Source organism: Eleutherodactylus coqui, chromosome 9 (genome assembly GCF_035609145.1).
Source record: "Eleutherodactylus coqui strain aEleCoq1 chromosome 9, aEleCoq1.hap1, whole genome shotgun sequence".
In the NCBI taxonomy this organism is placed as follows: Eukaryota; Metazoa; Chordata; class Amphibia; order Anura; family Eleutherodactylidae; genus Eleutherodactylus; species Eleutherodactylus coqui.
In genome coordinates, this window is record NC_089845.1 from 132,282,142 (window position 1) to 132,298,556 (window position 16,415).

Genomic DNA, 16,415 nt, shown 5'->3' on the forward strand with positions numbered 1-16,415 from the left:
AATAAACGAGATGCTTGGACGCCTTTCTTGAGTGTTACAATATTATATCTTATAGTCACTAATAACTTCAGAAGGGTCGGTGATTCAGCGATTATTCTGATTGCCAGATTGGAGTCAGAGTTGGGCAGGAATTTGTTATGCTAAAATGAGAAAAAGGGAGGATTTGGCTTTTTATATTACCTCTATGTTAAATTCTGATGTGGAAACGTGCAGAAAAAGCCACTTATACGCTACTTTTCTGCAACATACAGTTACAAATGAGTCCTTCCTTAAAGGGCTACTGCAGTGAAATTTTTTTCATACATTATGTAAATATCTCCCCCAGTATATATGTTGGCTGGTCTTACTTTGTTATTTCCTTCTACCTTAAACTTTCTGGACTGCTTCTCCTCAGCTAATCCTACAGTGACCACCTAGACATTACTTGGCCTTGTGCTCCCAGGAAGTCACTATGTCAGGCACCAGCATTTCCTGTATGATTAAACTGCATGGACTGTACCATACAGACTCTTCATGCGGCGGAGGCTCCTGTCAGACAGTTATAATAAAGAGGATGATAGTTCAGCCCCCTGACGTGTAATAATAATTACAGTGTCTAGTGTTCTCCTGGCAGGCAGAGATGGTACTATTTCTAGCTGGTCATGAGATGCTGTACTGATGTGTCCTAGGATCGCTAGCACACCAGAGAAACAGAATGTAAGGAGAAAATTTTAAAGTTAAGATGGTGACTGAAAAGTATTAGACAGCAGGCTGTGCTGCATGGGAGCAAGTGCGATAGGAGACATCCAGAGTGTGACAATCAGGTGAGGGGGGCAGGGATGGAAAAAAAATGTGTTTTGGCTGGAATGGCCCTTTAGGTCTTCTTTTGGCTCCACATATTCTGAGATGAGTGGTGAGAGATGACAATGCCTCCCATGTTAAAAAAAAAAACAAAAAAAAAAAACACCACCAGCGATCCTGAGAATGGTGCGCTCCAAATGCCCCATCTGAACGCAGCAGTGGGGCTCAAGCTCCACTGCTACTCCATTTATTTCTGGGACTCAGATAACCGAGAGCATCCTCCTCCCCCATCTCACAGAAGTAAATGGAGCCCTGGTTGAACATGTGCACTACCGCTCCATTCACATGGGGCACGGTGTTCTCAGCATTGTTGGGGAGTCCCAGTGGTCAGATACCCAGCAATCACACATTCATCCCCTATCTGCAGGATAAAGGAAGAATGTCCTTGGTGGGAAGACTCCTTTAGGGGTTCTGGCAGAGCCAAGAACATGTGACCAGAGTGTCACCACAAACAGGGGTAGAGCCAAAGATCAAGCTTTTATACATCTGTCAATGTCTGTTCGAGCATCACGCACAAACTATACGAGCGACTGACATGAAATTTTGCACATGGTATAATATTGACCCGGAGAGGGTTATAGGTTAAAAAAAAATAAATATAGAAATTTGGTTGTCTTGGCAATTTTTTTTCCTTTGCTTGAGTCTTAATGCAGCAACCACAAATTTGCTTTCACCAATGGATTCTATGGACTCGATTTAGTATTCCTGGTTATTTCCAACAAGTAACTCCCACTAGAAGAGCCAGACTGACTGCTGAACATTTGTGTTTCAGGACTGCTCTTTAGCCCCACTCTATCCCGGCTGGAGGCCACCAATCATTGGCTCATTTTGTCTTTCTTAATTCTGCCTTGGATGTCTGTGTGGATCATGATATGTGCCCAGACAGGAATACATGGAGCAAATTTATGAACACCAGCCCTAATTTATTAAAACTGTCTAATAGGAAATCAACGGACAGTAAATAACAGCTTTTGTTGCGCATAGCAACCAATCACAGAGCAGCTTTCATTTTACCTCAGCACTAAGGATTAAATACTGTTGTCCATAGCAACCAATCACAGAGCAGCTTTCATTTTACCTCAGCACTAAGGATTAAATGCGGTTGCCCATAGCAACCAATCACAGAGCAGCTTTAATTTTTCCTCAGCAGAATAACAAATGAAAGCTGCGCTATGATTGGTTGGTTTTGGCAAAAAAAAAAAGCACCAAATTTTATGCGCATGTTCTGATATTATCTTTTCATACTTTAAATGTCCCGTTTTATATTGCACGCCTTCTGTATCGGGCACCTGGGCTAGTAAGATATAATATGATGCTAAAAAGGAGGGGGCTGGGGCTTTCACTACTACATAGTAATGCTCATGGGCAGAACTGGATCAGCATTTGTGACTGATGGCGATCCCTTCTTAATGAGAATTCTTCTCTCCACAATATTTATGAAAAACAATATTTATTGCACAGAAACCTCCCACAATGTAACATTAAATATAAGATAACTGCTGTTCCGCTTTAGTTCCTCATGGCCAACATTGCATTAATATCCCAGATCAGATTCCGTAATTGGTCCATAATTTGTTTCAACTGTTGATTCTTCTGTTTTAATTTCTGAAAGGCAAAAAAACGACAAAAAACTGAATAAAATAAGAAGTCAGCAACACAACGTAACAAAAATAGTCACCGTAAAACGACAAAGATTTACCTAAAAGATGTACATATGGAACTACTGCTGAAATAAAAGGTCTCATCCTTGGCAGTATGGACTTACGTCTAATAAACTTTATTTAACTGACACACATATACACAGAGACAAACGGCTTGTAGGGCCCTAGTTAATCCAGTATCAATGAATTTGGATGTTGGTACCCTTAACCAACACAACACACAAGTACATCCAAGTCAGAGGTCTACGTTGAAGCAGGTGTAGGGGTGCTGTCAACTAATTTCACTACTGAGAGGAAGGAGGTTCAGAGAGTGCTTAGGAGCATGCACCCAGTCGACACCAAGGTTGATGAAAGGATGAAGATGAAGTCACTGATTTTAATAAACCTGGGAGCCAAAAATCACTGAGCACGCAATAGGTAAAGTGGTACCCTGTTTCTCCGAAAATAAGCCATACCCTGATTTTTCAGGATTTTTGGGGAGGTTTGAAATATAAGCCCTACCCTGAAGATAAACCCTAGCTGTATTACACTTAAAAAAAGGAATACTTACCTAGTATGCTTGATCTGGATCCTCCTGATGCTGTCCAGAGCTCCGCCGTGCGCCCTGCAGTCCTTGTTCACCCACAGAAGATCACTTTCCAGGAGGCGATGGACAATTGGTTCTCGAGCGCTGCTCAGCCAATCAATGCAGCATTCGATGAACCAATGCGATGGGTGTGGTTGGTTCATTGAGCGTTACACTGATTGGTTCTTTGACCGCTGCTCAGCCAATCACAGCCATTGCGTTTTGGAGGCGGTATTTATTAATTGACCAATCAATGCTGCAGTTCAGTGCGTCGGGAGTTCCGGATAGCGTAGGGAGGCACCTGGACCGAGCCAGCTAAGTATAATAAGACATCCCCTGAAAATAAGACCTAGCCCTATTTTGGGGCAGAAATTTCATAAAGTTCAGAAAGTTCATAAATTGAATTCTAAGGTTCATAAGTTCAACAAGTTTCTCTGTCTGTTGAGGAAGTTCATCAAGAACCAGTTAGACATACTAAGGCCTCATGTCCACGGGGAAAATCAGGCCCGCTGCGAATTCTCCATGCAGAACCCGCAGCGGGTCCCTCCTTTCCCGCGGACATGAGGCTGAAAATAAAATTAAACTCACCTGTCCGGACGCTGTGGATCTTCCCTCCGTCGCGGCCGGATCTTCCTTCTTCGGCCCGGCGTATGTGCTCGGCACGCCGGCAGCGTGCTGAAGAAAGAAGATCCGGCCGCGACAGAGGGAAGATCCGCAGCGTCCGGACAGGTAAGTTTTAATTCATGTACAGGTGTTCCGCGAATCCGGACGGCTTCCATAGAAGCCGGCGGGAGCTGTCCCCGCGGGAGACCTGCACAAAAATGTAGCATGTCGCGGTTTTTTTCCCGCACGCGGAAAACCGCTGCGGATTTTTATTCCGTGGACATGAGGCCTTAAACCTAGGGAACCAATTAGATGGAAAGGATCAGATATCTTCAGGCACTATGAAAGAGACAGAGAAGGGGAAGAACAGACATAGAACGTATGATGAAGAATCTGTCTTGACAGCAGAACTAGGACCATTTAGTCTTAAGATCCCAGCGCAGTTAAAGAGGGACTGTCAATAAGTAGATTGTATAAGACATTAACTAGAAAGTTCTCTTATAGCCTCAACCCAAATTTCTATTGCCCCCAACTTTCCCAGAACTGTCCGATTGCTAGAGCTCTATCTAGAATCTAACAAACTCAGGAGAAGCTGATGGTACTCAAAGTCTAGAGTGCTAGTCTGATTTAAGCTCTGAAAACAGTAGTACAAACATCCTGCCTCAAAAAATATGAAGTGCCAAACTAAAAAAGTGCTGTGATAGTCTGTGACCCCGATGGTGGACCACAGGCATGAAAAAAAAAAGTTTATTCTGCCTCCGTGAAAAAAACGTCTCATCATTTGCAGGTTCAAAGTTTGCTGCCAGGAGTTAAAGGGGTTTTCCAGGACATACAAGAAAATTTCAGTGGCCCAGAAATGTATAAAATAAAGCACATACCTGCTTCAGCAGTGCCTTGTCCAGATCTGGTGTCTATCGCATGGAACCCAGAAGAGGCCAGCAGGTGGTCACATTCCATATATTGTGCACATGACCGCTCAGCCAATCACAGGCTTCAGTGGTGATTCTTCTATGGCCACCGAAGCTTGTGATTGGCTAAGCAGTCATGTGCACAATGTACGGCATGGGACTACCCGCCGGCTTCTTTCAGGTTCCAAGCAAAGGGCACTAGGGCTCCAGAGCTGGATGGGGCACCACTGGAGAAGATGAATGTGTGTTTTTTTTCTTTATTTTGAACATTTCTAAGCCACTGAATTTTTTTTCCAGTTCCATAAAACACCTTTAATACACCCCTGCACATTGTTTGAATCACTGCAGAGGCTGCTGTAATTACAGGACCTTAATAGATAACAGCTCCCTGCTTACAGCTTCCTGTCCGGCTAAAATATTCGTATGATTATCTATCTATCTATATAAAGACGAAAGCCCTGACTGACTGGCCAATAATTCTCCAACTTCCCAATGTCGTAGAAACATGAAATTTGGCGCTAGCATAGATTATGTCCAAAATAGGAAAAGTAAATGGGTTCCAACTCGATTATTTAATTCTAGCGCAAAAGAACTAGCGTCCAAATTTTACGTACGGAATGTAATTCTCTCACTTTCCGGTGTCATAGAAACGTGAAATTTGGAATAGGCATTGATTATGTCATAAATAGGAAAAGTTAATGGGTCCCAACTCGATTATTCAATTCTATGCGCAAAAGAATTAGCGTCCAAATTTTACGTACGTAATCTAATTCTCTCACTTGAAATTTAGCACGGGCATTGATTATTATGTAATACATAGGAAAAATTAATGGGTCCCAACTCGATTATCCAATTCTATGCGCCAAAGAATTAGCGTCCAAATTTTATGTACGTAATCTTATTCTCTTACTTTCCAGGTGTCATAGAAACGTGAATTGCTATGTCATAAATAGGAAAAGTTATTGGGTCCCAACTCGATTGTTCAATTCTAAGTGCAAAAGAATTAGCGTCCAAATTTTACGTACAGAATCTAATTCTCTCATTTCCCAATGTCATAGAAACATGAAATTTGGCACGGGCATTGATTATGTCATAAATAGGAAAAGTTAATGGGTCCCAACTCGATTATTCAATTCTAAGTGCAAAAGAATTAGCGTCCAAATTTTACGTACGGAATCTAATTCTCTCACTTTCCGGTGTCATAGAAACATGAAATTTGGAACGGGCATTGATTATGTCATAAATAGGAAAAGTTAATGGGTCCCGCCTCGATTGTTCAATTCTAAGCGCAAAAGAATTAGCGTCCACATTTTACGTACGAAATCTAATTCTCTCACTTCCCAATGTCATTTTATATAAAGGAAATGGTTGCATGGTTACCTCCACATGGAGTTTCCTGGGTAACGCAGAGAACTATGCAAAATGGTGAACGTATCTCTAAAGTAACCACAACTTCATAAGATTTTCCGTGTGAACACCAGATAAACACGAGTACCAAATAAACACGGGTGAAGCTGGGTATATCAGCTAGTATTTATATAAAGAGGAAAGCCCTGACTGACTCGCCCAAAATTCTCCAACTTCCCGATCTCGCAGAAACATGAAATTTGGCACGAGCATTAATTATGTCCAAAATAGGTAAAGTAAATGGGTCCCAACTGGATTATTCAATTCTAGCGCAAAAGAACTAGCGTCCAAATTTTATGTACGGAATCAAATTCTCTCACTTCCCGATGTCGTAGAAATATGAAATTTGGCACAAGCATAGATTATGTCCAAAGTAGGAAAAGTAAAGTGGTCCCAACTCGATTATTCAACTCTAAGCGCAAAAGAATTAGTGTCCAAATTTTACGTACGTAATCTAATTCTCTCACTTCCTGATGTCATTTTATGTAAAGGAAACGTCGCATGGTTACCTCCACGTGGTCTTTCCTGGGTAATGCAAAGAACCATGCAAAATGGTGAACATATTTTTTTCCTCGGTATCTCCAAAGTAACCACGACTTCATAAAATTTTCCGTATGAACACCAGATCAACACCAGTACCAAATTAACTCGGGCGAAGCCGGGTATATCAGCTAGGAACTTAATATGTCTATGTTATTGTCTCTCGCTATCCATCTGCTCTTGCAGCTGAAATCAGCAGGGAGCAAGTAAAGGACTATAGTAATTCAAGTCTTCTCTTGCGTTCAGTATTGAAATTAATGGAGCCTGCATGTGAATAAAGCTTAAAAAAAAAACTTGAATCTACAGACAAAGGTTCAGATCCTAGCAAGGTTTTCATAGGATGAATTGATGTTTGCTTTGGTTTCTTATGATTTTAACATTTACCATCCATTGTATTTGAACAAAATGTGAACCTCTTCCCACCATAATAGTACGATGAGGAGGGCGTGTAGTTCTTACACTATGCCACGCTATCACAGCCTAGTGAGAGCGTAGGCTCAGAAGCTGTGCCCACTACACTTGCATCAGATGTCAGCTGTAACAAAATGCCTCAGATGTTGCAGTAAATGCTGACCATGGCACCCAAGTAGTTTTACAGAGGGAGTGGGCTATCTCCATCAGCCTATTAGTGCCTCTAGAACTTGCCCACTAATTGGCTACCATAGCAGCTAAGGGGGTCCAATGTTATCCCCCAGGTCTGCCATGTATAAGAGCTTATTAGGGCCTGCAAGAAGCAGGATCTAATAAGCTGCCAGTCAATGTAACAACTGAGAAGTATAAAACACTGTAGTACAGTAGTATTGTCTGACATATCAAAGAATTATATGTTGAGATTCCCTAGAGGGGAAAATTTACATCTCTTCCAACTCTTAAGGAAGCTCTAATGATCATGTGCTCAGCCAATCACAGGCTTCAACGGTGATTCTGCCATGAATGTCACGTAACCACTGAAGCCTGCAATTCGCTGAGTGGCCAACGGCGGGGACCAGGGCTCCTGCTCTATACAGGCATGCTATAGAAGAGGTAATTATAGCAATTTTTTTTATTTTTAACCTTTCGATTGCGATTTTATGCTCATGGGTGAAAAATCGCAGCATGCTGCGATTTTAAATGGGCTATGCCCGGCCGGCTTCCAATGAAGTCAATGGAAGCTGTCTGTCCCACGGCACTTTTGCAGTGAGCAGTGCGGATGTATGGTGGGATCCGCGTCATCACAGAGTGCTGGCCAGCACATCCATGGCGCTGAACAGAAGACACTGGGCAGGTACGCAGGGGGTCACCGGGTCGAACTCCGCTACGGGAATCCCGCAGTCTGACCCGCCCGTGTGCAGCAGGCTTTAGAGTTGTACATTCTCTTTAACGTCTAGGGAATTACAAAGAGCTAAAAAGAAGAACATGGAGGAAAATTTATTAAGAAAGGCATTTGAAACGCCAAACTTAATGTTATTTCTAATATGTGAAGAGGGGCGCCCAGGGCACCTACACAGAAAATAAATACATGATCTGGCCTGGCATACATTTCTGTTATCATTTACACCAGAGTCTGGAACACATTATACACAAATGTGTTGGTCTGGAGCGGCGATACAGAACGCCAAAAGTTGCAACATTATTGCACGAGCAAGCCTTGCACAAATTTTGTGACTTTTTTTTACGACAGAAACTGGTGTAAAATGTTCAGCATATGTCCCCCACAAACTCATTTATGTTATAGACATTTACATGCACTTGCTTCCACATTCTATACATTACCTTATTCACTTCCAAGATCTCCCTCCGTTCTTCACTTACATACCGCAGCTGGCTGGCTGGGCCACGGTCATCATTTTTCCAGTAGTCGTCTTCTATGTATGGAATTAGTTGCTGCAAAATATATAAATTGAACAGTGAGGTCTATAAACTCTTCATATGTAATACAGAGCAGGGAGGGGATGTCACACACATACAAACACACACGAGGAGAGGCTCTGGGGACGCAACTTCTGCTCACTTCATTTCTGAGTTTAGCTTGAAACGTGTCTTTAAAACCAAACAAATGGTGTAAGTATGCAGCAGGGAAAAAGCCATATTATATATATATATATATATATATATATATATATATATATATATATATAGTGTATCTCTTCGGATCTATTCCATTTAAGCCTGAAGAAGAATCCTGAGAGGTTCGCAAGCTCGCTATTACATTATGTATTTTTTTTGTTAGCCAATAAAAGGTTTCAGATCTACAAGATTACTTGGCTTCTCATGCTGGGAACAGTCACATGTAGATAGTAGCAGCACAGCAAAGACTGACCCCATGTTAAAGAGGTCATAATAGGCTGGGTTCAAACAGGGCGGATTTCCCGCGGAGTTTCGCCGCGGCAAAACCGCCTGCGGCCGCTAATCTCGGGTTTGGCCAGCCATGTGGACGAGATTTCTCAGAAATCTTGTCCACACGGGACGGACAATCCGCTGCGGTAAGTCAGGCTGGAACTGCGGCGACCGCAGCCGCGGCTTCAGACTATGCAGCATGTCTATTTTTTTTTTCTTTCCGCTGCGGCCGCGCTCTCCTCTATGGGAGCGCCGGCCGCCGCGGAAGAGCGAGCGGCTGGGCCGCTTCAAAGCCACCGCGGGTTTTTCTGCGGCGGTTCTCCCGGCGGAAATCTCGCGTTTTTTTCTGCGGCCAAACCACGGGATTTCCGGCGGGAATTCGCCTAGTGTGACCCCAGCCATACAAGGATCAAAAGTTATCCCTTATTCACAGGTCCAATGACAGAGGCTCCGAAGGTTCCCGCATCAATGCATCAGTGGTCGGGCAGGTAAACAGTCACTCCATTCATCTCAAGGGAACTACTGGAGATAGCCAAGAACTTGAACTCAGCCATTTCCAGCAGTCCCACCGAAATGAATGGAGCAGTGGTGAGTATGTGCAGCAGCAGCTCCGACTCATGCGAGGATTTTTAGGACTCCCATTCTTGGCATCAGTGGGGGTTCTAGTGATCAGACCCCCACTGATCTGAAAGTTGGGCACAGGGGACAACTTTTAATCCTGGTATCCGTGGCTACTGAATATGAGTTCCACAAGGACATATTTGTGTAGGTGTCACATGCTGCCATTATAAACAGATTCCTGGCCTCTTTTAGAGCAGTTTACAGAGACCTCACGATCAGCAGAAGCATTGCGGGCCGGCTACTTTGGAAATCTCTTTTGATTGCAGGGAACACCTGACGACATCACAGGGCGCCGCGATGCTCGGACAACCCAGCAGTCATCCTCAGGGAAACATGTCAATAGGCTTCAATTTATCTTCAGCGCCATCAAAGAAGAAATGAAGCACTAGCTATTTTACCCCCTTGCCCGCCATGAAATATAGGTACATCCTGGGTGCATGGGGTTGGTATGAAGCGGGGTGGGACAGGAAGCCAAGCCCACTCCATACACAGCTGGTGTAAGCTGTCTTTGACAACGGACCCCCGGCCACAAGAGCCGTGATCAGCGTTCACAATGATTGCGGCCGTTAATTCTTTAAATACCCTAATCAGCATTCTGGCGATTCGAACGGATCTCCTGCAATTAGACTGCGAGGGAATGTTCAGTCGTCGCGGCAGCCGGAGGCCTTCTGAAGGCCCAAGGGCTGCCAAATACTTCTGCCTATTGTGACAAGCCTGTACCCTATGCAGACAAGAGAAGAAGAAAAATAAACATTTGCCATTATTGTAAAAAATAAAGGATACTAAAAGTTAAAGAAAACCACTTTCCTGGATTTATTAAAAAAAAAAATATATATATATACACAACGCCAGAACTGCACTTTTTCTGGTCACCCCCGTCTCTAAGAAAAAAAGTGTAATAAAAAGCGATCAAAAAGTAGCATGTACTGCAAAATGGTATCAATAAACACCACAAGTCATCCTGCAAAACCCCCGTGTACACGAAGGGTTAAGCCGATTCTCCTTATGGAAAACCTGAAGCAATTAAACTACAAACCGTAGAGGTGAAAAACGGCAAACTAAAACTACAGCAAAACTGACCTATTCTGGAGATTCTAAATCCGCAGCATATCAGTAATTCGCTGCGGATTTCACCCTTTGCATTGAAAAAGCTGAAATCCGCACCATTGGATTTTGCCGCTGCGCGGTCACTTTGTTCCTCCTGTTGCGGAATATCTGTAGTGAATCCGAGTCATACAAGGGGCTCATTCACACGGGCCATGCAATTGGGGTTTGTAGAAAATGCAACGTTGTCAATGCCAGTTTGTGTATTACATACGTTTTTGCTGCATTGTGAGCTTTTTTATATTATTGTTTCATCCATTTTTCACAAACACAAAAGGCGAGGAAAAAAAACCAAAAACACACAAGAAGGCCCAAGTGATGCCAGTTTTGTCACAACCCACGGAAAAGAGGGCGCACAAAAAAAACAAAACTGGCAGTAAACATAAATGCTAATGCACGTTTATGGCTTTATTTTACGCGCCCGCATACGGACCAAAATAGGACAATTTAGTTTTTGTTATGCGCAAAAATCGGTCCCCATAAATATGGAATGGGCTCTATGGCTGGAAGCATTCGGGCGAGCACGATATCACGCTCGTCAACGTGCGTCGTTCACGCAGATGCGAGGAGTCTTTGATTCAAATAGGCCTCGCAGCACTTCTGTAAAATCACGATCCGCAGACGCGAGTTCCACGAGTGTCAGAGGGACACAAGGGTTTCCCACTGATTTCAATAGAAAACATCACATCGCTCTCGCCTCTTTTAAGGTCCCACCGAGGGAACGCCAAAAGATGAACACGCTGCGATTGTTATCCCTGCAGCATCGCTGTGAGGGCGAAAAAAAAAAAACGCTCATGTGAATAAGTCCTTCAAAAGAATGGAGTTCATATTTGTGCATTCCGGAACGCACAAAACTTGGGCGAGATTCTCGCCTGTGTGAATAAGCCCTGAGGCTGAATTCATTCGGGTGACTGCGATATCATTCTGAGGTACTCGGACAAGCAATTTGTGATGTAAATGAAACGAGTTCTTAATTAAAAGGGCATGGCATCTATGAAAATGTGTTTTACGTTCGGTTTAGGCCTTGTTCAGACGAGCGTGTATTTGTGCGCACATAACCACGCGTCTATTAGAACTACTGGTTTCCAATGGTGAGTTCACACGTCCTTTTTTTTTTACAGGTGCGCAAATTTGTGTACCTGCAAAAGATAGGACCTCCACACGCCAGAAAGATTCGTGCTGCACATAAATATTCCCCGCGGGGAATCCTCTCAGCACTGTGACAGCACTGTCACAGTGTTCAGTGACAAGGGGACTCCCTGCGGGGAGTAAAGAATCCCCTGCCACAGCTGTGGTAGAGGATCGCAATGTTCTCCCATTGCTTTCAATGGGGCTGCCGCCACTGCTGCTGCCGGCTTCATTGAAAGCAATGGGCTGCCGGCAACCAGTGCAATGATTTTTTAGGGAAGGGCTTTAAATATAAGCCCTTCCCTGAAAATAATCCCTAGCTTGTGTAGAACAAATTATATACTCATCTCTCCGCCGCTATCGGGGCTCTGGCGCATCTTGTCGCTTGTCTCTCCGATACTGTACTGAAGCCCTTCAATGAATGGCTGAGTGCTGCCTGTGATTAGCTGAGCGCTCAGCCAATCAGATGCAGTCCTTTCAGGAGGCGGCGAGGTTAAATAAGGAGGTTAAAGAAGCAGAACCCTGCGTTGGTTTGAAAGCTTGCTGTAACATCATGTATTTTTGTGAGGCCTTAAAAGGTATCATATCTACAAGATTTCTTGGTTTCTCTGACTGAGAACAGTCACACATTGCTCTACTGCCGAACACGGTACCAAACCTTTTACATTACTACTCGCAAATGCGTCGCATTCAATGTCTGTTAAGGTCCCATCCGTAAGAATGTTAGAAAGATAACTAATACAGAAAGAAAGGAAGTCCTATTCATGGGAGTTTTGCGCTCATCACACCACACATGTGCGAGAATACCGTCCATGTAAATGAGCCTTAAAGTGACATGTGAGAAGGACGCCGGCACCTACCTCTACGGACACCGGCTCCAGACCAGCGCAGTTCTCGTTGCATTTGTCGTAAACCAACCTCAATTTCCGGAAGAGGATGGAGAGCTGCCGCAGGTGTTCCTGGAGCTTCCCGAGCCGGTCCTGGTAGGTCCCCATGTGATACGAGACGCCGTTGGGGAGCTGGAAGAGCAGAAGTCGAGGTTAGATAGATAATTGACCAAGTTCTTGGACTCCGTGCGGTGAGCACACAGTCCACAGTGCTGGACGAGGAGCAGCCAGGATGGGGAAGGGGGAGGAAATTTTATTTTATTTCATGTCCCTTTTAACTTTTTTTTATGTCCTGGAAAACCCCTTTAAAGCAGCATCAATGGGACCTGATTGGCGCCACATGATCGAAAGTTACTTACAACTGTGCTCTACCGGAAAAAAGTGCTGGATTATCGGATGCTGGACTAAAGCAATTTCGCTATGTATTAGGCTTATTGCATACAGGTGAGTCGGATATCGAGCACTGAATCACGGCTTGATATTGCATGTTGGCGAGCGCGGTATCTCAAAACCGCCTCGAAATAGCGATCCTCCTGACGGCCGCAGTGGAGCATCACAGACTTTCTCCAATGGGAAAACCTGGCTTCGCACCGCGCACACCTAGCATGCTGTTGCCGTCTCTATTGAAAGCAATGGACGATGCAAGAAGTGATGTGAGGGCAAAATTGCAGAGTGTCCCATTTTTGGGCGATTCTGTTGAAGAATCCGCCATTCTTACCTACGGGAGGAAAGGAAATAAAATGGCACCGCGCCGCATCTATATGCCAGTGTGATGTGTTTTTGCTCTCACAGAGAATGGCAAGTTCAGCGATGCGCTCTATAACAAGAAGCATCACACTCGCATAAAAAAGTCGCGGCTTCGCAAATACAATATTGCTCAGGAGTTCCTAACCACCCGTTTGTTTGTTCGCAATACACGACCATACAGAACGACGGGCTCCATCTCACGTGTATACGCAGCATACTAGAATGAGCGATTCCGACACGCTGTTGTAATCGGAAGTGAGTAAGGCAACGCAATTGATGATGGGGCGAAGAAAAAAAACAAAATAATTGTTTAAAAAAATTGCTCACGTTTATAAATCTATTGAAATGAACGGATTAGATATTTGCGCGCATCACATGGCACAAGACGCAGCGGTATCTTATTTATGTGAATACGGCCCACAGACGAAGTATCGCTGTGGAATTCACGGCCAGACGCCCACCACGAATTCCGCAGCAATGGCCGTCTATAGACATGCTGTGGTAAACCACCAGTGGGGATCAGCTTCGATTTTCCGCTCACGGGGCAAAAAAATAAATAAAATATTGCAGCATGTTCTAATTTGTGCAGAAAATTGCGCAGACGGCTTCCGTGGAAGTCAATAGAAGCCGTCCGATCTGCGGCCCGTTGACACTGGGTTTTAATGGGTCTATTTATGTACGCAATTTTTCTCTCACAGCAATGGAAGGACCGCGGCACGTTCTGCTTAAGAATCGCACATTCTTCTCTATAGGGGCAAATAAAAAAAGAACGGCATTGCGCCGGTACGTATGCGTGTCATGCAGACGCAATACGATGCGTTTTTGCTCCCGCGGGCGATAATGTGCGCTATTTAAGAGCAGCGATGCGTTTTTTTCACAAAACACATCAGCCTGGCATACAGATGATGGCAGCCGGGGTGACCCCCGCGCCCGCTGTGGCAGCGCACCCTAATACAAGAAACCGGCGAAGCAAGCAATTTACATCTTTTTCCCCACGACCAAAAGGGCGACAAATCTGCCCTAAACCGCTGCGCCATAATGGGGGTCGTTATTTACACTGGGGGTCCCGGGGATACCAGTAGGGTCACGACACGAGACCCCATCCGCCGGCACACCTGCATGTTCCGCAGCAGCTGGAAGATCTCCATGGTCCTGAACACGATGTCCTGCACCGTCTCCTGCCCGATCCGGCACAGAGACGCCGTGTTCACCTCCCGGGTGGCGGCGGCTGCAGGCGGAGGCGGACCGGGGAAACCACCGGCGGCTGCAGCGGCTCCGGCCATCCCGGCTCCTGATAACGGCGGCGTGGACATGGGGGCTGCGTAATATCACCAGTAATCTCAGCCCGTAGTGCCGGTAACCGGATACAACCACTCCGTGTGACCTTCCTAATATGGCGTCTTCCTCCGACACATTTGTATTGCCTCCACCAAGATGGCCGCTGTAGGGCCTTATGGGAATGACGTTTACAAGCTGTCGCTTTTAACGTGTATGCCAACCGCAACATGGCGCCCGGAAGCGGAAGTGTGTAAGCTAGGACGGTGGACGCTGATACAGTCTACTGTAGTCAGACGTAATGGGGCAGAATTTAAAATAGTCTGAAAGGAATATTTCATGTTACCGATAGCAACTAATCAGAGCACGGCTTAGTTTTTATTTACAGTTTTATTACCTTCTTGTTTGGTTGCCCATAGCAACCAATCACCACGCAGCTTTCATTTTTAATAGTGCTCTTGAAAAATGAAAGCTGCACTGTGATTGGTTGCTGTGAGTTTTTCCTTAAGGCCTTCTTTACACAAGCGTATTTGTACATGTATTTGTACGTAGAGATATTTTTCTGCGCATTTCGGTCACGCAAACCGCCCCCGCAGTCTGCTCCATTTGCACGCCCCCATAGAAGTAAATGGGTATACGCAAATGCACGCGCAATATGCTAGGAGGTGCGTGAAATGCTGCATAATTGCTCAGGAAAAAGAACACATCTGAAACTCAAATGAACATGCCTGGTGGGTGCAAAGAGTATAGCGAGACCCCCTTCACAGTGGCAATAAAAATGCGCGATGCGATAGTGAGTGAGAACGCAGGATTATGAAGCCAATGATTTTCAAAGGTTTCCTTCACATTTTTGATGTTTTCACTCCTGTGACGTTGCGAGATTTGAAAATCGCAGCATGTCCTATCTTTCTGCGTTTTGCGTTTTTTTTTCCCTTCTAGCCCATGTTTCCCCATGGAGTCTCCTTTTATTGCATCGCAATACACGAACTTGCAATTTTCATGCAATGCTTTTTTAACATTAGAAACTCCTATTGACTTTGGCACAATAAAATTGCGCAATTATATTGCACCAAAAAATCGCAGGCAGCAGTGAAAAAGCATTGCTGATGCTCAAAAATCCTCTGACCATGGCTGCGATTTTGCAGCAGTTATCTCGCAGCGATATCGTGACCGCCGGTGTGAAGGAGCCCCAAGATACGCTGATGTGCTTGCAAAAAACATTGCTCAGTCCACAAATACTCTGCACTCAGGTTCTTGCAAACGCGCATCTGCCGTGAGCAGGGGGGCCTCCGTGTCTGCGGCCGTATCTGCTGCAGATGTCCCAGTGCATGCGTAATACGTGGTGAAAAGACGCCCGTGGACATGGCCCTAAGGCCTCCACACGATCGCATACGTTTTTACGTTTGCCCGTACACACTGTTTGTTCGTATGAATGAATTTTTGTCCCGATCCCGAGGTATTCACATGGGGGCGCTGCCTCGAGTATGTTAAAAAAATACGCAGAAGCGATGACAAGCAACGGTCGAAAGAAAATCCTCGGAATGACAATTAATGCCTAATTAGGGCGAGCTGTCTGCTTTTCCCAGCGTTGTACGCAGAGTAACTCCCTCCCTTTTTTCCTATTGCCATAGAAGTCTATGGGAGATGGCTGTGTATCATGTTGAAGGCCTTCACACGGGCATATTTGCATTGCAGAATCTGGAGCGGGCGTCCGCCTCGGGATTCCGCAGCAAATACTGCCCAAACGCTTTTTCCTCCACACGAGCGGAAATCAATTGCAATTTTCCACTTGCATAGGAAAAATCACAGCATG

General features: G+C 44.8%; 1 protein-coding gene across 1 annotated transcript; it reads right to left on the bottom strand.

Moving 5' to 3' along the window:
• Nucleotides 1-2,273: 2,273 nt before the first annotated feature.
• On the bottom strand, nucleotides 2,274-14,744 carry MED30 (mediator complex subunit 30). The gene is made up of 4 exons (XM_066578522.1): nucleotides 14,443-14,744; nucleotides 12,554-12,712; nucleotides 8,277-8,387; nucleotides 2,274-2,445 (listed from the first exon to the last, which is right to left on the bottom strand). The coding sequence occupies exons 1-4, from the start codon at nucleotides 14,638-14,640 to the stop codon at nucleotides 2,350-2,352; spliced, it is 564 nt and encodes a 187-aa protein (XP_066434619.1). The 5' UTR covers nucleotides 14,641-14,744; the 3' UTR covers nucleotides 2,274-2,349.
• Between the last annotated feature and the right edge of the window lie 1,671 nt (nucleotides 14,745-16,415).